The sequence below is a fragment of the Glycine soja genome, chromosome 2 (genome assembly GCF_004193775.1).
Source record: "Glycine soja cultivar W05 chromosome 2, ASM419377v2, whole genome shotgun sequence".
Taxonomy (NCBI): Eukaryota; Viridiplantae; Streptophyta; class Magnoliopsida; order Fabales; family Fabaceae; genus Glycine; species Glycine soja.
The window spans coordinates 11,244,058-11,270,359 of NC_041003.1; the positions used below are offsets into that span (position 1 = coordinate 11,244,058).

At 31.4% G+C, this 26,302-nt stretch overlaps 2 protein-coding genes across 2 annotated transcripts; both read right to left on the reverse strand.

Annotated features, from left to right (window-relative positions):
- Positions 1-1,870: 1,870 nt before the first annotated feature.
- On the reverse strand, positions 1,871-4,563 carry LOC114387213 (putative uncharacterized protein DDB_G0287457). The gene is made up of 2 exons (XM_028347356.1): positions 3,681-4,563; positions 1,871-3,576 (listed from the first exon to the last, which is right to left on the reverse strand). Exon 2 carries the CDS (start codon positions 3,548-3,550, stop codon positions 2,045-2,047), a length of 1,506 nt encoding a protein of 501 aa, XP_028203157.1. The 5' UTR covers positions 3,551-3,576; positions 3,681-4,563; the 3' UTR covers positions 1,871-2,044.
- Positions 4,564-18,801: 14,238 nt separating this feature from the next.
- LOC114387222 (UDP-glucose 6-dehydrogenase 4-like) lies at positions 18,802-21,557 on the reverse strand. Its single transcript, XM_028347368.1, has 2 exons — positions 21,309-21,557; positions 18,802-20,604 (listed from the first exon to the last, which is right to left on the reverse strand). Exon 2 carries the CDS (start codon positions 20,581-20,583, stop codon positions 19,141-19,143), a length of 1,443 nt encoding a protein of 480 aa, XP_028203169.1. The 5' UTR covers positions 20,584-20,604; positions 21,309-21,557; the 3' UTR covers positions 18,802-19,140.
- Positions 21,558-26,302: the final 4,745 nt, after the last annotated feature.

Sequence of the window (26,302 nt, forward strand, 5' to 3'; positions counted from 1 at the left end):
ATCATGAATTAAGCAGGGGTGATTTTTCAGTTCTAATATCACAAAGCAATATGTGATGACATCTATGACCCCTTTTTATTTTTATTTTTCTTGTTTTTCATTTCAAACTATTAATTATCCTTTTAATAAACACATGAATCAATTGCTGTTAGATTGTTTCGGCTGACTTAATCAGTTTTCTCAAATTTAAATCTTAAATACTTTCAAAGAACTTTACTCCCTGTAATGATCTTACTCGAATTCAAACAAGAGATACATGTGGTATGTATCAGAAAATTATTACGAGCGTATTTGGATAATAGTTACGTTGAACTTAACGAGCTTTTATTCTAAAGCAACAAGGGACTTGCTTCTATTTTTTTGTCTTGGAAAGTGAAAAAAATCCCGTTAAACATGATTTCAGCGGAAAACCTAACACACACCAGCTACTCATAAAAGTTGAGAAATTTTTACAGGACCCCAAAAATGTGCCCTGATGAAAACTAAGTTCAAATTTATTTCATTGATTCATCATTTGGTTGTATGTCTCAATTGAGGAGAAAGAGCATAAAAAATTCTAGCCGACTCTTGATCACTCATCAATATATTTGCACAAGTTAAGGCACCCCTTGTGTGTGGTTCATTCCCCCGCATGATTCCACATCCCATACGAGCATATAATTCTGTTGATACACGGGTTTGATTCTTCTTGAGTGCCTATGGATTCTACCTGATTGAGCCCACATGTGACCATTACCAAGAGCTAGTAAAATACAAGTGGTCCTCTCTTACTACACCCCAAGGACTAAAACAATTGAAAAACATAGGCAACAAAATGTAAAGGAACCGGCATGACGAAAAAGGTGTACAGATTCTCTTGCCATTAAGATATATGTGTTTGAAAGGTGTACATGGAGCAATTATAAGCTTTACTACCATTAACTAATATGCGACCTTACAACACCTCACCCACAAATTTTTTATCTTGAACAATAAAGAAGCTTCTTTTGCTTCCTCTTAGTTCTACAACGTAATTATCCCCAAGTCAAATCTTCAACCTAAGGAATGATCCAACAACCACTTGATCTTTTTCAATGGCTAGGGAATAGGACTAGTTAAACAAAAAATAAATAAAAATTGGTGAGGTAACTAGGGAGCTTCCTCTTACGACTTCACCTTCCAAAAATGATGCACATATCACGGGCATAACGGGTTGACCATAGTGCTAAGTTCTATGTTAAAGGAACCACTTTGGCACGAGACATTCCTGTGCTTTAGCTAAGTTTAAAAATAAAAATTGTTTATTTAACTTTAAGAAAATTAGAAAACCATTAACATTTTTCAACCTTGGGAATGGTTCTCCCACACCCAAGTACAATTTTTAGTTTTCAACCACTTTCATAGCATTAAAGGTGTTGGTCCCTGATCTTTCTTAGGAACAACACATAACTAAAAAGCAAGTTTTAGTCACAGTTGGAGAGAGAAACTAGGATCCTTGCAAACAAAATCATGCCTCCGAAAAGACAAGTCACAGATTGCAACTTGCAAATAGGAACCAAGAACTGGACCCTGACTTCAAAAAAATGAGTTACTATTTACTTTAGTTTTAGTACATGGTTATTAGTAGACCCATGATACCTACATTTTCATAGGAAGATGAAAAATTGGAAGACCCCAACATTAAAAGACAAAATTTCATTGAACCAACTAAGGGTGAAGTTAACATTTGCAGGAAAAGAACATAATTCCAAGAGTATATAGTTGTACTTGATAAAGGAAGTAAAGAAAAAATTCAATGGAGAAACTAGAAAGTTCTCATATTCCATAAACATGAAAAAGAAAGACTACCCCTACCAAATAATGGATCTAAGGCCTTAGGAACAAAAATCAATTACCCACTTGTCTGTACCTTGTAATTGCTTTCATCATAAGGGGATAAAGACAAGACATTTTCAGAACTCCAGAGACATTCAGCTACCTCAACAACAGAAGATGCTTCAAAATGATGAAAAGCAAAACATAAAAAAAAAAAAAAAGGATTTTGGTTTCAACATTTTCTTTCTCCCTATTCATCAACAGGTGCTGGTAGATTGAGATCAATGAGGCAAGGCACAGCAGCAGGAGGAGCACTTGGCCTTATCACAAGTGTGTTTTCCTCAGAACCTCCAATAAAATGGGATCTTTTGTGACCCCCCAAAGCTTGGCCTGACCTGAAAATCTTGTTGCAAATTGGACACTCATGTGCCTTGCTTTTCTTTGACTTCAACTTCTTCTTCCCCTTATTGCCACTGAGGTTGTTCCTGTTGCTATGATGAGCCTTTGGAGCAGGATAAGAATCAGTGTCTGTGCTGTTCTCATCACTCTCATAAGCAGAATCATCAGAACAACCATTGTACCTTTCACTAGTCAAGCACTCATACTTCCTAGTAGAAACCCCACCTAAGTTTTGACCAAGAGAATCATCATCGTAGTTGGACTTCTTGAATTTCTTTGAACCAAATTTCCTTGCAGCCACATCACCATCCTCTCTATCATAACTCTCCCAATCCTCCAAAACAAATTTCTTAAATTCACTGCTCCTGCTTCTTCCCCTGCTCAGCACCTTCCTCGATTCAACAACATCATACTCCTGATCAAAACCATTCAAGTACCCAACTTTCGAAGACTTTACCTCATTCCTGAAAAACTCATCATTTGATTCATCCGACTTAGGACCATATCTGAAATACCCAGAATCTGAATTGTCTGAATCATAGCCAACTTCAACAGACTTAAACTTCAAGTCCTTGTGCTGCTCCAACTCCAGCTTCCTCTCCATAGAATTCTTGCCATAAACATTCATCATAGTAGTAACCTTGGTTTCAAGAGAAGGTGACTTTGTAATTACAACCGAGTTGTTGTCAGAAGACTCTGTAAGCAAAGCAAAACGACCCTTGTAGCTAGAATCTTTAGACAACATCATCAAGCACCTAGCCAGCTCTTCTTGCTCCTGCTCAACCTCTGACACAGAAGAAGATTGAGGTTGGTTGTTGTTGTTGTTGTTGCTGCTGCTAAGGGTTTTGGACTTCATTCTCTTGGACCTCCTAGGAGCAGAAGAAGTTTCGGTGTCAGATTGACTATCCATAACCAATTTCTGCTTCTCAGTAGCAAAACCTCCCTTGTCCTTTTCAGAGTGACAAGCCATGTGGCCACAAAGAGCCTTCAGTGATGGGAAACCCTTCCCACATTCTTTGCAGAACTTGTCAAGTTGCAAAGTGGCATTGGAGTGCACAAACCTAGTGGTCTTCTTGGGGTTCTCTCTGAGACCATAATTGTTGTTGTTCCCATTTTCTTCAGACCCCAAATCCCTCTTCTTCTTTCTCCCACCATCAAACTTGAACATAGCATTAGCAGCATTGTTGTTGTTGTTGTTCCTCTCTTCATTGTTGGCTAAAGCTGAATGATGATGCTCACTACTCATCATGTGAGTTCTGATGTGGCCACCCAGAGACTTACCACAAGGGAACCTCTTGCTGCAATACTTGCACACAAACTTCCTCGTCTCCTCCATTGATTGATACGACATCATCATGAGAGTAACAAATAACGAGAACAAATCTGATCCAAAATGTAATTAATTATTATTATTATTATAAGCCCCACCCCGGCAAAAATAAAAACACATAAAAGATCAGCAAACAAACTTTTTCAACACTACTTACCTCAAAATCAGCAAGTACTGTGTTGTGTGTATGCACATTCCATGATCATGTGAATTGTGAACACACAAAACAAAACGGTTGAAGGTAGAGAGAGAGAGAGAGAAAAAAAGAGGTGATGAGGTAAGAGACAAATTCAGATCAAGTTCAGAAAAACAGATCACGAAGCTTCTTGCTTTTTAACCCAGGTGGTGATCAGAGAGAGAGAATCAAAGAAAGCGTTCAGATGTGACAGTTCCATAAGTACAAAGAAAGGATCAGACCCACCACAAAAGAAAAAAAAAAGGCATAACAAGAGAGAAGAGAAGATAGTGAGAGTAAGAGAGACCCTTTAATTTCGGTTTCCCAAGCAAACAAAATTAACGGGTTTGCGATGGAAAAAATCGAATTTTGAGAGATGGGCTGTTGTTGTTATTGCTATACTGCTGAATATGCCCCCGAAGAAGAAGAATTAGAACTAACCATCACTCTCTCTCTTTTTTCTCTCTATTTTCTCTCTATATATCTATCTCCTTGGTTCTCTCTTGTTGGTTGTGTTGTAGTTGAAAGAGAACTCCATGCATGGAAGAAAAATAAAATAGAGTAATTAAAACTTAAAGGGTGGTTTTTTATAAATAAAAAGGAAAAAAAAAAAAAAAAAGCAAAGGGGGCAAGGAATGATAGGAAGCACGTGTACTCGGTTGAGAACAGTTCGGTGGTTGTTTTGACGACCAAGATTTGAGGATCTCTAGGCCTGCGGGGAGTACCAGATATGGCAAGCCAAAAACTGAAACACCCAAACTATGCCTTAAGTTGTTGTTGTTGTCTTGCTTCTAAGCTCACACAAAGTGCAAGTTCAGAATCTCCAACCGTTGTTGTTTTAAGCTGCTCTCAGCAGCTCCTTATTCACTTCCACCACCCCATTGCTGAAAACGATATGTTTTAATTGCATTTATTGGAATTTATTTTTTGTAACATTGTGGTTTTAATACCCTGTCTTTCTTTTTCTTTTTTTTACCCCCGTATATTTTCCATATTCCTTAATCATTATGGTCATTTTTTTTGCTACATAGGTATTTTTTTAGAGACGATTGGACTGAATATTTAATTCGGTTGTTATTCAAAGTTTGAGCTCAAAGTATTGTTAATTAGTTAAGTTTGATGATTCTCATACCAGTTAATCCAAATATTTAGTGGTACATCAACAAGTTATTTGTTGGAGTAGTATCACACTCTATTTTTTTAAATAAATCTTAAATTCAAGTTATAAAATATGGCTAAAAGTAATCAGTCAGGGTTGAATCTACTACAAAGTTTAATATCTCATAACATAGTGAATCAAATCGAGTTTAATTTTTTATTCCAACACATTTAGTTTTGAATAAGATTGTCTCCAAAAGAAGAAGAAAAAATGTAACTAGATTTTTTTTTTAAATAAGTAAAATTTCAAAATTTTCATAATTTATTAAATGTATATTATATCCCATTATAATTTTAACGGTTAAATTTGTAATCAACAATTATAATTATGTTTTATCTTTAAAAGAAGGGTCTTATCTTTAGTGGAGCGAAATCTTTTTTTCATTGGGTGTTAAATAGAGAGTTATATCCCATATTTTGGTAGTTAATAAAATATTTGGAAAGAGACATTGAATTTAGATTCTAACTTATTTATATATTATGCATATCATCTTTTAGTGGATTGATTATGCCTATTCTCGTGAGGTCTATTTGATGACTTACTTAATCAAGAATATACCTTTTTTTAATAATAACTAATACAGTATGTATGTTTATGCACGGGTAAGATCGTTGGTTACGTATGTTGTAAAAAAATAAACAATTTTATATTATACATATAATTTGAATTTGGTAAGTCGATTGTTATTGGGTAATGTATTGTTATGAGATGGTTATTTAATAGGGTTTAGTAACATGAGCAATAGGATAAATTGAGTTTAAAGGATTTGTTTTGTAGCGGCAGACTAAATTGTTTGCAAAAGGAGAACCAAGTTATTGCATATTAAAAAAGTTGTATCTAATTTTATATAATTGATTAGTTATTAATTTAGATCAGCCAATAGAGAAAAAGAAATGATATATTTCATAAGATATCGAGGTAGAGTACATAAGAAAAGAAATAAAGTTACAAAATCAAGAAAGGAGTGGTTTGTAATCTCTTATCTTAACTATAACTATGTCCTGGTACAAAAAATCATCTTGTATCTAAAACACTATATTACCCATCCTTTCTTCATATATCCATATCCAAGCAAAAAACTGATGATGAATATAAAACACATGCAATATGCTTAGTCCGCCTCAGTGATCGTGTTGTTGGCAGATAGACCAAGCATATGAAGAGTAAGAAAAGTTTCTAACTTAAGTTTCATGGTACTATGGTGAGCCATTTCTACTCCCAACCATGTATAGTACTTGACTGAAATTTAACTGCACCTAAAAGACAAATTGTTCTCATTCTCCTCATGTTCACTCATAGATGAAATCAAATGATTTCTATGTGAATAAAATGGTAGATACAATGAGGAATAAAAGGAAATAACATGTTAAGTATCATATTGAGTTTTTGGGTATAAATTTCCATAATGATAAGTTTAGTTTCATGATCATAGGAAAAAATGACATGATAGTTTAGTTTACAAAAGATAAGTTATTATACAGATACATTATCATCAAAACATAATACTAATATGCAATTTTCACTCGGCAGCAACCTGTGTTGGAGATAGAGGTCACGAAATTAATTTGTATTTGTAATCATGAAAACATAAGCTTTAATGGAACGGGGATGAGTAATTATTTTATGCATTGTTAGTAAGATTATTTTAGGTATAATACTTACCAAAATATTGTAATTGTTTCTTCAAAAAATCCTAAAAAAATGATCTTTGCAAACTAAGTTTCCAATGTTCCCTCTGTTGGATCAAGTGGCATCGGAATAATTAAGAAGAAGGTTGAATTAATTATTACTAGACCTTTACTAATTAAAAATTATCCTTCTTAATATTACCAAAAGTAAAAACAATAATTAAAGTGCACAGTCGAAATTAAAAGAGTAGGGAAGAAGGAGACAAATACACAAGAGTTTTATACTGGTTCAGCAACAACCAGTGCCTACATCCAGTCCCCAAGCGACCTGCGATCCTTGAGATTTCTTTTCAACCTTGTATAAATCCTTTTACAAGCAAAGATCCACAAGAGATGTTCCCTCCCTTGTTCTCTTTGAACAACCTAGTGGATGTACCCTTCACTAGAATTGATCCACAAGAGATGTACCTTCTCTTGTTCTCAGTCAACAACCCAAGTAGATGTATCTTCTACTTGTACCACAAAGGATGTACCCTCCAATATGTTAAGACAAAGTTCTCAGGCGGTTAGTCCTTTGAAACTTTGTGAATGGGAAAACAAAAGAATTCTCAGGCGGTTAGTCCTTTGAAATCTTTTGTTTATGAGAAAGGGAAGAATCAAAAGAATTCTCAGACTGTGTCATTTTGAATTCTTTGACAAGGGAGAAGGGAGACACAAAAGAATTCAGGCGGTTAGTCCTTCGTTCTCTTGGAAAAGGGAGAAGAGAGACACAAAAAGAAGTCAGGCGGTTAGTCCTTGGCGAATTTTTTTTGGCAAAGGGAGAAAGGAATGAAAAAGATTAATAACACAAGTTTTTGAACAAAGAACTTTTCTTGGAAGAAAAAGTTTTGAACAAAAACTTTTAGAAAGATGAAGAGAAGATGAAATAAGAAAGTTTCGAAAGAAATGAAAGAAGATATTGAAAGATAGATTGAAAGATAGAATGGTTGAAAGAGATGATAGATCTGAATGAGATTGTTAAAATGTTTCATCTCAAGGTCACATATTTATAGTTTCTTGATGACTCAAGTCAAAACTTGTAACTCTTGGCAATTCCTTTAAAACTAAACACATAAAAAGATATGACTTTTGAAAGAATCTTCAGAAACAAGTCACTTGAAGAAATGTGACTTTTGGAAATGATTTTTTCGAAAACAGCCACTGATAATCGATTACCATAAAGGTGTAATCGATTACACATCAACAGATGTGACTCTTCATTTTGAATTTTGAAAATCTTAACGTTTTAAAACTACTGGTAATCGATTACTATAATCTGGTAATCGATTACCATAGAGTAAAATTCTTTGGTAATGATTTTGTAAAAAAACTTCTTGTGCTACTCAATGTTTTGAAAAACTTCTTAATACTTATCTTGATTAAGTCTTCTCTTGATTCTTGATTCTTGAATCTTTGAGTCTTGAATCTTGATCTTGATTCTTCTTGAATCTTGAATCTTGATTCTTGAAATCAAATTTCCTCTTGATCCTTGAAGTGTTCTTGACTCAATCTTGAACTCATTCTTGAATGTCATCATCTTTGTTATCATGAAGTGATCTTGAATTTTGAGCTTTTTGTCATCATCTTTGTTATCATCAAAACTCCTTGAATCAATCTTGATTCATCATGAAGCTTGCTTCTACACCCTCCATAAATGATTTTTGCTTCAATAACATGATTTGCAAGTCTTGTGACTATTAATTTAGTTCCATTGCAGAGGTCTTCAGATTGATTTAAATTCCTCAACAACATTATTGGAGTCCCACTTTTTAATTTGATTCTATGATCAGGAAGCCCTGATGTCTTTAATGTGTTAAGAAATTATGGAATAATTGCCTCTAGTGGGTGTTATCAATTGCATCATATATGTGAACAGAATTAGAGCTCGAATATTCTCTTTCATCACTAGGAATCAAATAAAGAATTTAATCATTTATTTGATTAACTGTGTCAATATTTGAGGCCAATATAGCTCTAGATTGCATAAACTCTTCATTTTTGTAGAGCTGAATTAAACCTAGATATGTTCTTTGTACAATGGCTTGTATGGGATCATTGAAATCAGTTATCAAAATTTCATTAGGAATCTGTTTTTTTGTGTAACCTTCATTTGGCTCAGTTAGTTTTCCATCCCCTACACATAATAGTCATTCTAAAAGTGTTTGAGCTCTTCAAGATTTAAGTTGCTACCATGACTTTGTAGCCTCATGTTTTTTTATTAATTTCAATACTTTAAAATATTCCCAAAGGTAAAAGGCATTGGTAGTAGCATTGACAATATCAGATCTAGTACCTCTTGGAATGACAGGGTGAATTTGCCTAAAGTCACCACCAAATACAACAACCTTTCCACCATATGGCGAATCTCCATTATTAGAGGAACTCATGAGGTCTCTAAGGCTTTTGTCTAATGCCTCAAAACAAAACTTATGAGCCATTGGAGCCTCATCCCAAATTATAAGTTTTGTGACCTTCAAAAGCTCAGCAAGTTCACTACCTTGAAGAACATTGCAAGTTGAGTTTTGCAAGGTAGGAACAGGGATTGCAAACTTTGAAGAATGTGCAGTTCTACCCCAGGCAACAATAAGGATGCTATGCCACTTGATCCAACTGTTAAAACAATATGTCCCTTTGAACGCAATGCAAAGACTAATGTCTTCCACGTAAAAGTTTTTCCAGTTCTCCCATAACCATAAAGAAGATGTCACCACATTGCAGATTAATAGCATTCATTATTGTATCAAAGATACTTTTTTGCTCATATGCACTAAGGACAGTTGACAATAATTTTAATTACTTAAGATATATAAATAATTGAATTTATATGATTGTTGCTAATTAAATGTATACTTTTAAAAAAAAGTATTTGTAATTAATCGTATTACCTATAATAGAAGCAAATAAAGATTCAAATTCAAGGGTCAATTGATCTTTATTGTAATCTCACTCTGCATAAATCAATTTATTTCCCAATTGAGTTGTTACAACACCTTTTGGAAATGACATTGATGGATAACCCCGTAAACTTCTTTGATTAGATTGCAAAAAATCTTCAGTTTGCAAGAGAGCTAAGTTTTGTAATTCTTGATCATCCAATTGTAAGTATGTAACATAACAAGTCGTTATACATGCACACACAAAATGCATCATGAAAAGAAATATTTCCAATAGGTAAGTAAGATGTTTTAATATATTAAATATATGAAGAGGTATTTGCAAAAGTCAAGTAAGATGTTTTAAGCTAATTAAATGAAATGGTGTACCTTAAATGTTTGATAACCTTTTCTTATGCAAAATAGCATCCACTAAACAGTCTCATGTTTGCTCCCATACATGCTCAGGTCTATTTATACTATTAGAGATAATCATTGTGACAAACAACTTTCTAAGATAATGACCTTATCCCCAATTGTTGGCCTCTTTAATTGCTTCAATGTACTCTCTATCATCATGAAGAAATCCCATGGCAAAGCAAGCCTATCGAAAAGTAGGATATTGTATCCCAACAACAGTTCTAATTTATTCATAGATGCATGGTCTTTTAGCTATAGAAAGCATCATCCTTAAGTAAAACAACTCACCAGTAATGTAGCCTTGTTTCCTTGGTTGCTAACATATTTTGCTAGAAATGCACATTTGGGTATGATAATTTAATCAAATTTTCCTTTTTTTTTTTAAGAAATTGAATTTTGGACCGAGAACGGAGTGAGGATACTCGATCCCAAACAAGGACAAGAATGGATGTAAAAAATTAGTCCCGCTGTAGATCAGGGACGAGAATGGGGAACATCAAACTCGTCCCTACCCCACCTCAGTTGTCATGCCTACTTGGTAGTGTGAAAAGAGGTCAATCTTGGAGACCCAACTTGTTCACCTCAACAAGTCCTAATTGCCTAATTGTAAGTGCAGCAAAGCATGTGATGTAGCATTATGATAATGTGTGCTGTGTAAAGATGTATACATGAAAAAGAAGGGTCATGCTTCGTTTTCTTCTTTAGACATCCCGCATAAAGAAGGAAAGGTACCTTTTTTTTCCTTCTCGTTTTGATTAGTTAGATGTCATTCAAAACCAAATAACGTGTATTCTAGATTAATTATCATCACAATTAAACTCGAAATATATATTATTGGATCGTGTATGAAAATATAAAAGATCATGGAAAGGATCTTGACTCTTTATCACTTGTATATACATATTCAATTATCCATTTATGAAATAATGAAAATAAAGAATCATAAATAATTATAATTAACGTAAATTTTGTTTGTCTCCAAATAACGATTTGTCTTTTCAATAGTACACCCTCCCAAGATGTGGACAAGTCAAGGATACCAATTTCGTATATGATAAAATAACTGTGTATTGCAATCTACTTACTTATTATGGGCTTACATATAATTTTGGTATCTATATTTTATCAGTCCATAATTTTGATTCCTTCATTTTAAAGTAGACACATATGGTCTTCTTATTTTAAAAAATCTTTAGTTTTGGTCCTCATATTTCAATATAGAGACATTTGGTCTTCTTACTTTAAAAAATTTGTAATTTTAGTCAAATCCATAATTTTGTGTATACTTTATTATATTTTATTTTGGTTTAATTGAATCCTAGACCTAACGTATTCATTTAAGGTGTCATAAAAAAATAATTTAATTAATTACAATGTAAGAAATAAAAATAGACAATTAAATATTTGACCAAAATTATGAATTTTCTAAAATATGGGGACCAAAATTATGAATTTTCTAAAATAGGGAGACTAAATGTCTTTATTTTTAAAATAGGAGGACAAAAATTATGAATTAAACGAAATAGGATGATCAAAATTGCATTTAAGCCTAGGTAATTATAGGTGTAAGCAAGTCTAATTAAGTTGCATATAGTTAAAAAATTTATATAAGTTGATCAAAATATTTCAATTTGGGTTAGGTTGGATCAAATCGACTTATATATTTTTCTTGTAAAACCAAGGAGAGTTGTTATTGATCCCATTGGAATTGCTCTTGACCCCTATCAAGGGGCTGACCCTTTTTTGCCTTCCAAAATTATCCTTCCACATCACTTTGGAATTATGATTCCATTGTGATAAAAAATAATAATTAAACAACAAAATCTTGATTCCGTTATGATAAACAAACAAAACGAAACTATGATTTTGTTGTATTCTTTGTTCAGACACAACAAAATCATGATTCTGTTGTGGTATTCAAAACCTAAAAAATATTATCGTAGCTCTATATTGGAATTGTGATTTTGTTACTCTTTCTTTTTTGAAATAAAAAAAAATTGGTGGAGGAAGGAAAAGGGAAGGGTTGCTACTACTGGTGGAGCAAGGAGAAGGAGGACGAGAGAAGAGGAAGGGGTCAGAGAGGGGTGAGAAAATTTTTAATGGGAGACAAAATTGAGATTTCAGCCCTTGGTAGGACCAAGAGCAAAATGGGTCGAAGTCAATTGTAATCCCTCTCATCTTAAATATAAGCGAAAAAAGACACATTTCACATTTATTAAGAAAATTAGTTAATTTCATTAAATTGTATCATTTTCAATTTAAAAATAAATATTTTTCCTAAATTATCCTTCATTGAAACTTGATATCAAACATAAAAAAAAATCTTTGACCTTATTAAATAAAAGATATTTTGAAGAAAGTCTCATTAAATAATACATAAGTAAATAAGATTTGCTTATATTTGAGACTAAAAAAATAAGAGTATTATGCTGCTTATATTTAAGACTGGATAGAGTAGTTCCCAAAACCTAATTGAATTACCCAAATCAAATAACATGTTAGATCGAGTTTGATTTATCAGATAAAAAAACTTATACAACATTTTAAATTTTCTAAAAAATATTGAATTGTAAATAAATAAATGTAAAAAAAAAACATATAAATGATAATTAAAAAAAATATTACATCAACAGGTTGGATCATTAGATTCACGAGTAAAAAAAAAAATTACTCAAACCAAAGATCATGATAAGATTTAAACGTGTTGGTGAAATCCAACTTAAGCAACACCAAAATTTAAACCAATGCGTTTAAGTTGGATCAATTCACAAATTAGCCGAACATACAAACACCATAATAGTGGTTTGAGATAAAAAAAAAAAAAAAATTGAATGGATCAAAGATCAATTTTACTTTTGCGTTTATTTTTTTTTATCCGTTAAATTTAAATTGAAACGCGTGCCACAACATTTTCTATTACAAACCAATTACATACACTTCAATGTTTAACTGAGCTGAGGAGCTCTAGAAACTGGTGACAATCCAGCAGTACTTACGGGATGGGTTTTGTACTGCCGTTCTACACTTGTGGTTGGGGGCATTACTTGGTGTTTTTACGAAGGTAAGAGTATCTTTAATCGTGATCTGATATTTCTAACCCGTCGTTGTTTAATAGTAGCATAATGCATTATTAAAAAAGTAATGATGTGACATATAAAGAGTATGAGCCAGTTACTACAAAAATGATTCTACCGTGTGACCCACCACCTTTGGTATAATAATACGTAATATGTTAGAGATAAAAGTATGCAAGTAATGCAACTCAAAAGTACTGTATGGATTGATGTACATGTACAAATGTACTCATACAAATTCATGGTCATTGAAGAGGGAGCGAAGTTGCTTGCAGGGATGGAATTCATGCAAGATTTGGCAAAGTACTATAATGCTCCTTTTTCATGTTTGTGATTTGAAAAGCATTTGTCGCTGGGGTACGTACTTATGGGAGTAAGTAATTAATTATACAGATAGATATCTAGCTATTCGTACTCAACTTTATTATTCACACTTTACCCGTGCAAAGTATGGGTGTTGCTCTAGTTTACCATACGTTTTTTTTTTATATTTGGGATATTTGTATTATTTTTTTTTTTTTTTACTTTTTACACAATTAAACAACCTAAAAAAATGTACCAAAAAAACAACCTAATAAATTATCATTTTTAGTCTCTTTCCTTTTACTTTTTTTCCTCTAACTTTCTTTCACAAACCAAAGTTACCATTAAAGATTTTTTTTTTTTTTTGGGAAAACTTATCTTTAGAGATAAGAAGGGAAAAAAAGATAAATAATTAATATAATTGATATATATTATGATAAGGATAGAGAAATTGAGAAAAACAAGATATGTAATGGGTGGAGCAACTATTAGGGTAGTGAGAGAATTATTACTTAAATTTTATTTTATGCTTTATACTTTAAATAAAAACTTAAAACTGTTAGATAGGTAATTACTAATTAGTGACACTCCTCAGGTAATAAACTTGAGCAATTGTAGTAAACAAAGAATAAGATATAAGAGTGGTTCTGATTGAACCTCTTTAACCAAAATTTTACGTTTGAATTGGTGATAAAAAAAAACAATAAGTAGTTGCACATTTCAATAGTTTAGAGATTAAAAAATTGTCATTGCAATATAATCTGTAGGCTGTGACCATAAAATTATATAGTTATTGGCGTAATATTTGTTTTTCTAAAATTTAATATGATAAATAATGTACTAGTGGGGAGACGGGTGGAGTGGGGTAGACAAGTGAGTCCAGTACCCATACTTATATTCTTCATTACACGTATTTATATGGAAATATCTATACACGAAATGACATTCATTGAATAAGTAATTCTCCTTTCCATAGTATTTTTTCGTATTGTAATCATTAAATTCGAGCACGATTTTTTTTATTAACAATAATTATAATCATTCGGAGGTTTAGTCATACTTAAACTTAAAATTTCTCCCATCTTCCTAAAAATCTATTATGTAAGAATCAAATCTTAACATGCATGTATTACAAATTGAATACGACTGTTGTTGTTAATAGTTATTGTTGGTGATAATAGTTATTGCCAATTGAGTACCTTGCATAGATATGTATTACATAAAACCCTTTTTTTTTTATCTCATGCTCCAAAATAAAATAAAATAAAAATTTGAAAACTTTTGTGTTAAACCACTTCTAATATAATAATTACAGCATAAATATTATTTTACATATGTAATATTGTACCTTACATAGATATGTATTACATAAAACCCTTTTTTATCTCATGCTCCAAAATAAAATTTTGAAAACTTGTGTTAAATCACTTCTAATATAATAATTACAGCATAAATATTATTTTACATATATAAATGTGTTGTGTATTATAAAACACATGAATTAATTAAGGTAAAATTATTTGAACTTAATTAGAGATTTTTCGTTTAGTGTTGGTTTCTAAATATGACTAAGTCTCCACCCCAGCTCCTCAACATGAGATTATCGTAGGCTTCTAAGTTCTAATAGACGAGTACTTTCTCAGAATAAAAGTGAGTAGTCATAAAACTAAAGGATCCTAGTTGAATGCTTTAGTCAATTGGCGTAAATATAGGGTACCATTGCTCTACAAGGCCTGTGTGTGGCTCAAAATTGGTAATGGAATTTTGGACCGTACCAAAGATGCGAATTGGAGTGTATTTTATCAATGAGGGCCTGGATCCTGAGCATGAATTGGGTTGCAAGTCCGAAACAATTTTTCATAATTATGAGGAGAGAGCTGATAAATAAAGCCATAAAACATAAATAATATTCAGCATTTGCCTATAAAAGTTCCCAACATCCCTGAGGAGGGTTATAAATTATTAAAAAGTCCCTATTTAAATGATATTATTTTAAACTTGTTTGGGTGTATTTACTAAGAAATGCTAGTAAGGCATTCTTTTGGGTACATTTTATTATTATTATTGATTTAAATTTATTGAAAATTATAAAATTTGATGAATCTTCTTATTTGATAAGCTTTATTTATAAATTTGTAGTTTTTAATAAATTTTAACCAATAACAAAAAATACACATATATTTTGAGACATGTGTCAGAATGTATTATTACCGCTCCTATTATTTATTTTAATAAATGCTTATGAAGTATTTTGGTCTTATATGGATGAGCTAACATACAATAATTTAAAAAAAAAAAATCCCAAATAAGTTGTTTCATACTCATCTTCACATACTTATCTTCACAACTTAGAGAATAGAAATCAAAACAAAATGAAAATAACTTAGGGTGCCAAAATTAAAATCAAGGTCATGGAAACTACACGTTCAATGAGACAGATGCTTTTAGGCTATGCTTAGATTGATGATATATGGTGGAATGGAAAAGGATGGGGTAGAAACAAAAGTCGTTTCACTGTTTAATTTGTAAAAATAAGAATGGAACATAATAATAAAAAAAGTTGGATCATGATTCATTTCATTCCATTGCTTAAACTCCAAATTTATTTTCTTTCAATTTGGGGTGCATTTCATGAGTAAAACTTTTAGATATTAAAATGACTACTTTCTCCTTTCAAATTTTACTCTGTTAAGGATAATATATTTAAAACAAAGATAAAATAGGAATTGAAAAGTTATAACTTGTTCCTTTCTATCCTTTTTCCAAACAATGGAATGAATGTTTTGTTTAGTTTTATTATAAATATTCAAACAATACAATAAACATTTGTATTCCATTTCATTGCAATCCATTCCATCCGATTATATTTTTTATCAATTCCATTTCATTTTCTACCTCCAATCCAAAGATGACCTTAGGTTCTAAATGATTAAGGTCACAATTTTTTCTTATTTAAAAAAATATTTATTGTTAATTTAAAATATAAGGTTAATTATATTTTTTTTTACAAAATAATATACTATTTTTTATTATTTTCATTAGTAAAACTATGTGGTCTTAAGATTGTATTGATTGGAAAATTAAAAAATTTGTATGAGAATGAATTTAAAAAAGATTGCGTTAAGTTTAAAATGATTTTAAGTTCTTGTGAATATTATAATAATGAAGATTTTGATTTATTTTTTAAAATAAAGAAATTGCTAGAAGTACAAAAAATATACCGCACTAGAAATATTAAATTATATCAAAATATCATATTCTTTTTTCAAATATCAGCATCACTTTTAAAATAGTATTGATAATATTTGTAATTATTGTTATTGTTTAAAGTAGTTTTCAAAATTAAAATTACTCAAATTTTATTAATATTATGTATGTAAAGAATAGATTAAATGAATTTTCTATTTTATATATTGATGTAAAATGTTAGAAACACTTATCTATAAAACTTTGATCAGTAGTTTTATAGTTGATAAAAAAATGAAAATTGGCAAGTTGATAAATTAAACTTTAATTTGAATATAAATTTTGTTTAATGCCTTAAATTTTCTAGACATTACCCGGTTAAAATCTACTTAGATGGCAATTAATTTGTTATGCGTTATACTATATTAACATCATTGAGTTCTCAGATAATATTTCTTACTCTACAAATAATTTTTAAAGTATATTTAAATATTGTTCAATTTATTTTAATTCACACTTATTTTTGCTTATCCAAAAAATATTAATCAATTCACCCTTATAAAAAATGTGCTTAAATTTAATGCATTGAAATCCTTCATATCTAAAGTTAGTGACAACATGTCTTTTGTCCATAGTCATGTATCATGTGCACCTCCTCTAAAATTCACTAGGGTGTAATGGGAGGTTGGGGTAGATATAGGAGGACTTCACTTTGATCCTCATTATAATCATTGAACACAACAAAAAAAAATGCATCTTCCCTAACATTACTCAAGCAATTGCATAGCATTGATACTAATAATGTCTAGGAGAAATTCTACTCTTATGTTTTACAATCTTATTGAGTCATTCTTGTTGATCTAGTGTGACCCAAGGAAGATCATGCCTATTTATTAAATATGATTGGGTCTAAGGATTGGAGGATCACCCATCCAAAAAGGGACAATACATAGTTCCTCAAGCACTAAGCCTAAAAGCTGTCTCGATCATCTTGGTCAAATAATTCATAGCTTTTTTAGCATTGAACTTGAAAGACATCAAAGACATCAATATTATTTGAGCTTAGTCATGCTTGATTGTTCTATCTGGATAGTTCAACACCCCCCCACCCCCCCCCCCCCCACCCAAAAAAAATAAACATTGAGCCTAAAAAGCATTGAAACTTGTTATGATCAACCATCTTGGTTAGATGTAGGTGTAGGTGCATGTTAAGGTTGACCATTTTGGTTGAATACTTCACATCCCCACAAGTGTTGAGCTTGAAAGGTGTAGTAGGTGTATGTTGTAGTCGGCCATCTTAATCAAATAGTTGATAGCCACATAATTGTTGAGTAGTTAAATCTAAAAAGTGTGAGTGTTTGTTAAGTTTGATAATCTTGATCAAATGGTTCATAATCTCTTAAGTGTTGAGTCCAACGATTTATTTTTAGAAAGTTCATCTTGGTCGAATAGTTCACAATCTCTCATTTTTTTGTTTAACCATTCTTTTTTTAAACTTTTTTCTTCTCTTTATCTTTTATTTATGATATATGTTTTATTGTTGATAAATTTATTGTTTTAAAATTTTATATTTTTTATTGTATTTATTAAATACTATTATGTTTAGTTGAGTGAAAAATAATAGGAGAGAAAGTAAAGTTTGAAATTTAAATTAAAAAAAAAAGAAAATTTTGAATTTATATTTCTGGAAATTCATTATTTTTTCTTCAACTAAACAAAAAAACCATCATTATTCATTTTTTTTCTCTATAATAAAAAATACGGTACATTTTAAGAAGCACGAGGAATAAACAATAAGGAGAACTCTTTATTTCAAGAAAAAAGAAAATGACAAAATATCTCTCGTCACTTTACCAAGATAGTATTTTTAAAGTACTAGTTGTGTAACAAAAAATTAAAACTAAATCTGAATAGTTTTATTTGTAAGAAAGGAAATGGATGGGAAAAAAGGGGATACAGTGACGTTGAAAATCACGACAGTCCTCAATCATCACAACGAAAAATTTATACAACCCGCACGCCACACGTGGTCTATTAATATAATTTTGTTTATAGAGATTCATCTGTCTATAGCTGCCAACAACAAAAGCCTGAGCTAGAGACAAGAGAACATTTCTCATTTCTTATTATCAAAAACATTTTTCATTTCTTTTTTCAAGAGAATTTTAATTAGCATACTTAATAATAAAAAACAAGCAATCCCTGTAAGGCTGTAATGTTAGAAGAGTAAGAAGCAAATTCTTTATTTGAGACTTCTGATTATTGATTTATTTATGCACTAATGGAGAAGTGCTTCTAAGTGTTATTTTTTTTTGTTACATGTTTCCAAGTGTGATTATTATTAAATAGAGAAAAAACGAAGGCAAACTAATGGTTAAGAATAAAAAATATTACTAGCTATAGAAAGTAACAAACGGAACATAAAACGAATGATATCCGTTGTATAAAAAATCCCTTGGTACTCCTTTATTACAATAAACCAGGTCAACAAATAAGGATTTTTAGCGAGCTAAAGACAATAATATACTTAGGAAATTAAGCTCTCTCTACCTTGGGGTAAAACCTGATCCAATAAAAAGTAACATCAAAGACAAAAACAGCAACAGAAATCTAAACTATTAAGAATAGCATGATAATCATCATCATATCAGGAGGATGGATTGGGGGGGGGGGGGGGGGGCATTCTCTCTGAAAGACCAACAGCAAATTCAACATCCCTAAAGGAAGCTCCAGATTGTGCTTTTTTCTTTATTTTTTTCTTTAAGCCACTGCAGGCATGTCCTTGAGCCATGAATCTAGAGGTTTGCCAATGGAGTAAACAATGAAACCAATTTCCCTCAGCTTGTTAACATCCACGACGTTGCGGCCATCGAAAATGAATGCAGGCTTCTGCATGCTGTCATAAACCTTCTGGTAATCAAGGTTCTTGAACTCATCCCACTCAGTCATAACGCAGATGCCATGTGCATCCTTGATTGCCTCATAGGCATCCCAAACCACAGATACTTGTTTGTTGGAAGTTGGACTCAGTGGTTGAAGATGAGCAGGGTGGTCCCAATCAAACTTCTTCATTGCTAAATCCCTCATGATTTGATCCTCAGTGACCTGAGGATCATATATGCTCAACTTGGCCTTGTCTCCCAAAAGGCCCTTGCACACATCAATGGCTGGGGTCTCCCTAGTGTCACCAGTGTCCTTCTTGAAAGCAAATCCCAAAACAGCAATCTTCTTCCCTGAGACTGTGTTGAACATTGATGACACCACGCGATTTACGAACCGCATTTTCTGGTAGTCATTCACCTTGATGACCTGTTTCCAGTAATTGGCCACCTCTGGTAGGCCATTGCACTCACAGATATAGACCAAGTTCAATATGTCCTTCTGGAAGCATGATCCACCAAAACCAACACTGGCATTCAGGAACTTTGGTCCAATTCTCGAGTCTGTCCCGATTGAGTGTGACACCTGGGAGACATCAGCACCAGTTGCCTCGCAAAGCGCCGACATGGCATTCACAGAGGAGATCCTCTGGGCCAGGAAAGCATTGGCTGCAAGCTTTGAGAGTTCAGCAGACCACAAATTGGTGCAAAGGATTCTGTCCTCAGGAACCCAATGGGCATAAACACTCTTCAGAGAATGAATAGCCTTTTGACCCTCTGGGGTTTCCCTGCCTCCGATGAGGACTCGATCCGGCTTAAACAGGTCTGCAATTGCTGTACCCTCAGCAAGAAACTCAGGGTTTGACAGAATTGTGAAATTGATGCCTTTCCTATTGTGAGTCAGAATCCTCTCAATTGCCTCAGCTGTTTTCACAGGCACGGTCGATTTCTCAACCACGATCTTGTCCGATTTTGATACATCAGCAATCATCCTGGCAGCACTCTCCCAATATGTGAGATCAGCCGCCTTACCGGCTCCAAGACCCTGAGTCTTTGTCGGTGTGTTCACCGAGACAAAGACAATGTCAGCCTCAGCAACATGCTTCTCCACATCAGTGCTGAAGAAGAGATTCTTCCCCCTACACTGCTTCACCACATCATCAAGGCCGGGCTCGTATATCGGGAGGTGGTCACTGTTCCACGCGTTGATTCGTGGAGCAGCAATGTCCACCACGACCACCTCGATCTCAGGACACTTCAAGGCAATCACAGCCATGGTTGGGCCACCAACATAGCCAGCTCCAATGCAGCAAATCTTTACCATTTTTTATGTCTTCTCAGCAACCTGCGTAACACAAGAGGCCTAAACTCAAAACAACACATCGACAATGCAAATTGCCTAATTCACCCTCAAAATGTTCATTACCAGTCAACAAGGTAACCAACCATATCAAGATCCAAAACTAAACAATTGAAACACCAAACAACAAAATTCATCTAATATCCACACATACAACATTGCATCAAAAGCGAATTTCGAAAAATCAAGAGTATAGTCACAGGGAAAACAAGATCTATAATTTCCAAGTAAAGCAATCATAAAAAGACAAACAGATCCAGAGAATATTGGCAAGGAAAATGCAAACGGATAAATAAATCATTGAAATGTTCGATAACTCACACACATGCAAACACAAAAACATATACGAAACAAGAGACAAATTGTGGAATCCAAATTTCCGCATAATATATTTAGCAATCAGATCTAACGACACAATTCACACGAAACCAGCCAAAACAACAGATCCACACACCAACAATTCACAAAAAACAATTCCTCCCAATCATGCACAAATCATAAAAAAAAGTTACAATAGGTGGCATTTGAGTTCGAAACAAAAATACCCAGAAGGCGAAATCGAAAGGCAACAAGGAAACTCGAAATGGGTAGGAGGAAAAAAACTCACTTGCTACCCAGAAACGCAAATCAAATCAAAGGGGGAGGAAGCAAGAGAAAGAAAGGGGGAAAAAAAACGAAGCAGAACTTACCTTGTGGTTGGGATGGAAGGAAGGGAGAGGGAGTGAGAGAGAGAGATCTGAAGGGTGAGAACAATTCAGAGGGAATGAGAGGAATGAAGACGCGTGAGAAATTTATATAGAGAAACGGAGAGAGAAAGAGAGAGTGTGTGTAATTCACGTAGCAATAGCATCATCTATAGACCATAGTTTCCGTGACAAAAGCACTGCTACCGCCACTGCCATTGTGCCTGACACGTTTGAGCCATTCACATTTTTCCTGCGTCTTCAGCTCTTCTTACCCGCTAATTATTATTATTATTATTATTATTATTATTATTATTATTATTATTATTATTTCATTCATTAGTTATTAATTAATCTTGTCTTTACCACAAACTCCTCTCCTAGTAAAACGTATATTTCAGACCAGGAAAAAAAAAACTTTTTTTTAATCCAGAATATTCTCTCGAATTTGAACTGATTTTTTTCCACATATTATTGTTCTATGTAACAATATTAAAATATATATTACTTACATAAATATTCATTAGTTTTTATTAATTGAAATTTGGAAGAAAAAAATGGGAAGACAGTTAAGGTGAAATTCTCTTATCTTTTATGTTAGCTGAATAAAGAAAATGTTAATAATTAATATTAAATAAAAGATTAATCAAACATGAATAAAATTAATATAATTATTGATAATGCTAGTCAAATGATAAAATTTAACTAATTTTAATATTACCTAAATAAGTAGAAGGTCAATTCTGCTATTTAGTATTAGCTGAATGGAAGAATACAGTTAATTATTTTAGTATTAGTTGAATGTGCATGATGTCAATTTAACTACCTATAATGTTAGTCAAAATATTAGTCTAATGATTGATTTTGGCCAATTTTAAGCATCCAAAAATTAGTTGAATTAAATCAGATTTAATTTAATAAAATTAAGAAAATATTTTCCACAAATTTCGATATTTAAATGACTTGTAATGGTTAAAATTGACTAGTGATAGTGTTCCTGGAAAAATAAGAAGTGATTTTTATCTTTTTCAAAATTTTGAAATAACATATCAATTGGCTTGTGGAAAGATGAGAATGCGTCCAAAGCACTTACCAAAAGATAAATTGATATCAGAATTAGTTAGCCGAATTCAATTGTTAGAATTAGTTGAATTACTATCAAACTAGTTAAATGACTCTTAAATCACGGTTTAGAAAGTTATTAAGTAAAATTTAGTTTAATAGAGGATTTGATTTTGTAACCTTTAAATAGGTATTGTAGTTAATTTCAAATGACAAAATCAATCCAAAATTAAAGCCCATTTTGCTGAATATTTCATTTTTTATTGCCTTTTGTCTTTTATTGCTTTAAATTATAGTTTTCCTCTATTGCTTTCATTTACAACCCTTAGTTTATAGCTTTCAATTTTTATCTTTCACACAAAATCTTATTTCTTCCTTTCTTTTTCATTTAACTACACCAAAGAGTAGCTTCAAAACCAAGTATACTCTCCTTCTCATCACAAGTGATTTGATCATTATTTGGAATTGTATTGAAGCAAGACTAGTCAAAACATATTATGACTAACTTATAAATTTTCATGCCACAACACTTATTGACAACTAAATTTTACTAAAGAAAACCTAACTAATCAATTTTGTTAACTAATCTATCATATTTTTTTTTCTTTATGAATATTTAACACACTCCTTTGGATGCATGCTCATTGATTGGTTCTAATTTATTAAAAACGATAAAATATTATAGGTTTCTCATCATATTTAATATTTCTCTCTTCTATTGTAATTTTTAATAAATTTTAATAATTTAAGAGTATATATTTTAAAAAGTGTTCAAAGAATATATTTTTAACACTCATCTTAGCACCTTTATTCATGATTGTTTTTCTTCATATCTTATTATTTTCTTCATAATATTTTTTTAGAATCTAATTTCATTATTGTTTCTGGTAGAAAACTTTACACTGTTATTTAACAATGCATTCATAAATAATTACACTCGTTTTTTTTACTAAAATTATTACACTTGTTAAATTCTGCAATAATACATAATTGTATGATGATATAGTAATTTTATAGTGAAAACTATTACATAGTGAATTATTTGTTAATAAACTCTCGCTATATTTTTTTATACTAAAGTTTAGTTTTAGTTTTAAATTATTTTGCATGTTTAGTTTAATTTTCATAAAAAAGTATTTATTTTAATTCGTATATTTTAAAAAATGATATAACTTTAATTTTCAGAAGAAAATAAAAAAATAATTTTTTTGTGAGTTTTTAATAAATAAGAACGAATAAAATTTTATAAAAAAACAAAGTAAAAGATATCATATTTTAAAGAGAAAATCTCTTTAAAAAAAGAGAATAAAAACTTCTTTAAACCTTTTACATTTATTTTAACATTGATTGCCATTAATTTTTCATGTATATTAAGGATATTTCATTACATTTAATTCTTAGTTTCGAAATACAAGGAAAAATATCTATTATTAACCAGTTTGTATTCTTTTTGCAAATAATGGCACACTTTCTCATATAAATCTAAGGATTGAGTTCATAAAATCTTTTCTTTTCAAGAAAAAGATTTATTTTTTTACTGTAACTAAAATAACTAATACCGTGAAATCGATGCATTTAGGAAGGAAAAAAAAAAAGAGCATTACGATGGCATCAGGTATGTTCAGTACCGTAAATCTTTCTTTATTATAGTTCGTATTAATAGAATTTTGTATTTATATATTTAAATTTATTTGCATTAAGTGCAACTGAGCAAAATCAATATTACATTAATTATTTCAGGAATATCTAAGTGAGTTTGTTGCATTTAATTTCATTTATATTTTCATTAAAAACAATAGCATTGCGTAGAGTACATAGTACGTATTTTCTGTTTTTGCTTGGTGAAGAATTGCATCTGATACGTATTGATTTTTTTTAGAGCAAGGATTTTTACATGAGACAGTGTTACTTAAGGCTTCTAGGATTATTATAAATACTAAATTTTATCTCCAAGAATTTAATTCAATTATATATATAAGATTCAATTTTAAATCATTAACTAAGTTTAGATAATCTCACGTCAATTCATCTATATACTAAGTAGTTTTGCATCTAATACCGGTCTAATAATTAATATAAATTAATTTATTGTCTTTAAATAATATTTTTATTATTAGTTATCTTTATTAATTAAATACTCTGTATATTTGTGTTTTTTTAATGATAATTTTTTTTAATATTTGACTCCATACTTTTGAACATGAACTACATAATTTGCGTGTCTTCTTTTACTACTCCATTACATTATATCATTATGCATTAGTTAAAGTTAAAAAAAATTATACATTTATTATTAGAGCTCATAAAATGTTTTTCACTTAATTTTTTATACAATATGTTTTTCACTTAGTTAAGTGATAGACATATTTATGTATTTTTTTAATCAATACAATAGACCAGATTTTATTTATTCTTTTATTTTGGGATTTAATTTGAAAACCTTCTTAAATTTTTTTAAAGATAATAATATTTTTTTAAAAATCATTTAACAGATATTTTATTTCAAGTTTTTTCATTAAACTTTACGTACTTTTTAACAAGTTTTTCGAAAATAATAGTGTATGAGAATGTGTTCTTTATCAAATTAGTATATATAAAACACTTTTAACATGCAAATTAACCAAGAAAAGCCGCAGAATTTAGTATTTATCTAACAAAACTTTACCGGTTCGACAAAATGACGGACCAACTTGATATATTCTGGTTATCGCATATAACATTAATAATATTTTTAATTCTTACACGTCTTATTTAATTCTTATATATAGCATTAATAATATAAATTTTTGAACTGTGACAAAATAAAATTTTGCATGTGCAGGAGCACTTTCCTCATGTTTATTTGCTACCGTACGTGATTTAACATGTTTAATTATCATTTAATGGTTATTATGCATGTATCTAATCCCTTTCTCAACCTTCAAGAATGAAATTTACGCAGTGTTAGGATATGGGACATGATTATGCCTTTTTTCTATGGAAGGATGTGGTAAAAATGTATGATAAAAATGATGGGAGTAGAAAGAGGATGAGTTTTTAGAAAATTGATACCTTAACTTGAATTATGCTTATTAGCTTCTTTACTTACATTACATGGCTTGCTACAACTTATGCCTTTATATAAGTTACACAGGTGATTTCTACACACTTCTATTCTACTTAGTCATAGAGTCTTCTAAACTCATCTATCATCTACCATTCATCTCTATAATGTTTTAGGTGCTTCTATGACTTTAGATAATAAGATATTTTTCTACATCCATCAAGAAGTTTCTACACACTACAACATCTTCATAGGTGTAGAACTCTCTAGATAATGGACCACCAATTATACATCTACACTTTTCTAGATTAATCTTCAACACTCCCTCTTAGTCTAGAAAAGTCTTGAACTTCAAGCATGTCTCTAAATTTGATGAACTTCTCTGTTGTAATTGGCTTGGTGAAGATGTCTGCTAATTGTTCTTCAGTCTTGTAGAACTCCATTTTGATTTCTCCACGTTCCACGAGCTCTCTGATGAAGTGGTATCTAATCTCAATGTGCTTTGTACAGCTGTGGAATACTGGATTCTTAGTCATTGCAATAGTTGACATATTATCACAATGAATAATTGTTGGAGTCTTGGAGTCTTGTTGTACGTCTTGCAGAATTTTTCTGAGCCATGTTGCTTCACACGCAGCGCTTGTTGCAGCCATGTATTCTGCTTTTGTTGATGATAGAGCAACTATCGTTTGCTTCTTTGACGCCCATGATATTGCTTTGTTGCCTAGAAGAAACACATATCCACTTGTGCTTTTTCTATCATCTGTGCTTCCTGCCCAGTCGCTATTTGTATAACCTGTCAAGTTAAAGTCTCTATCTGTCTTGTACAAAATGTCAAAATCCTTTGTGCCTTTGACATATCTTAGGATTCTCTTGGCTGCTGCAAAGTGTGCTT

Coding starts and splice junctions, on each gene's coding strand:
- LOC114387213 (XM_028347356.1), bottom strand. CDS start 3,550: ATGATGATGTCGTATCAATCAATGGAGGAGACGAGGAAGTTTGTGTGC.
- LOC114387222 (XM_028347368.1), bottom strand. CDS start 20,583: ATGGTAAAGATTTGCTGCATTGGAGCTGGCTATGTTGGTGGCCCAACC.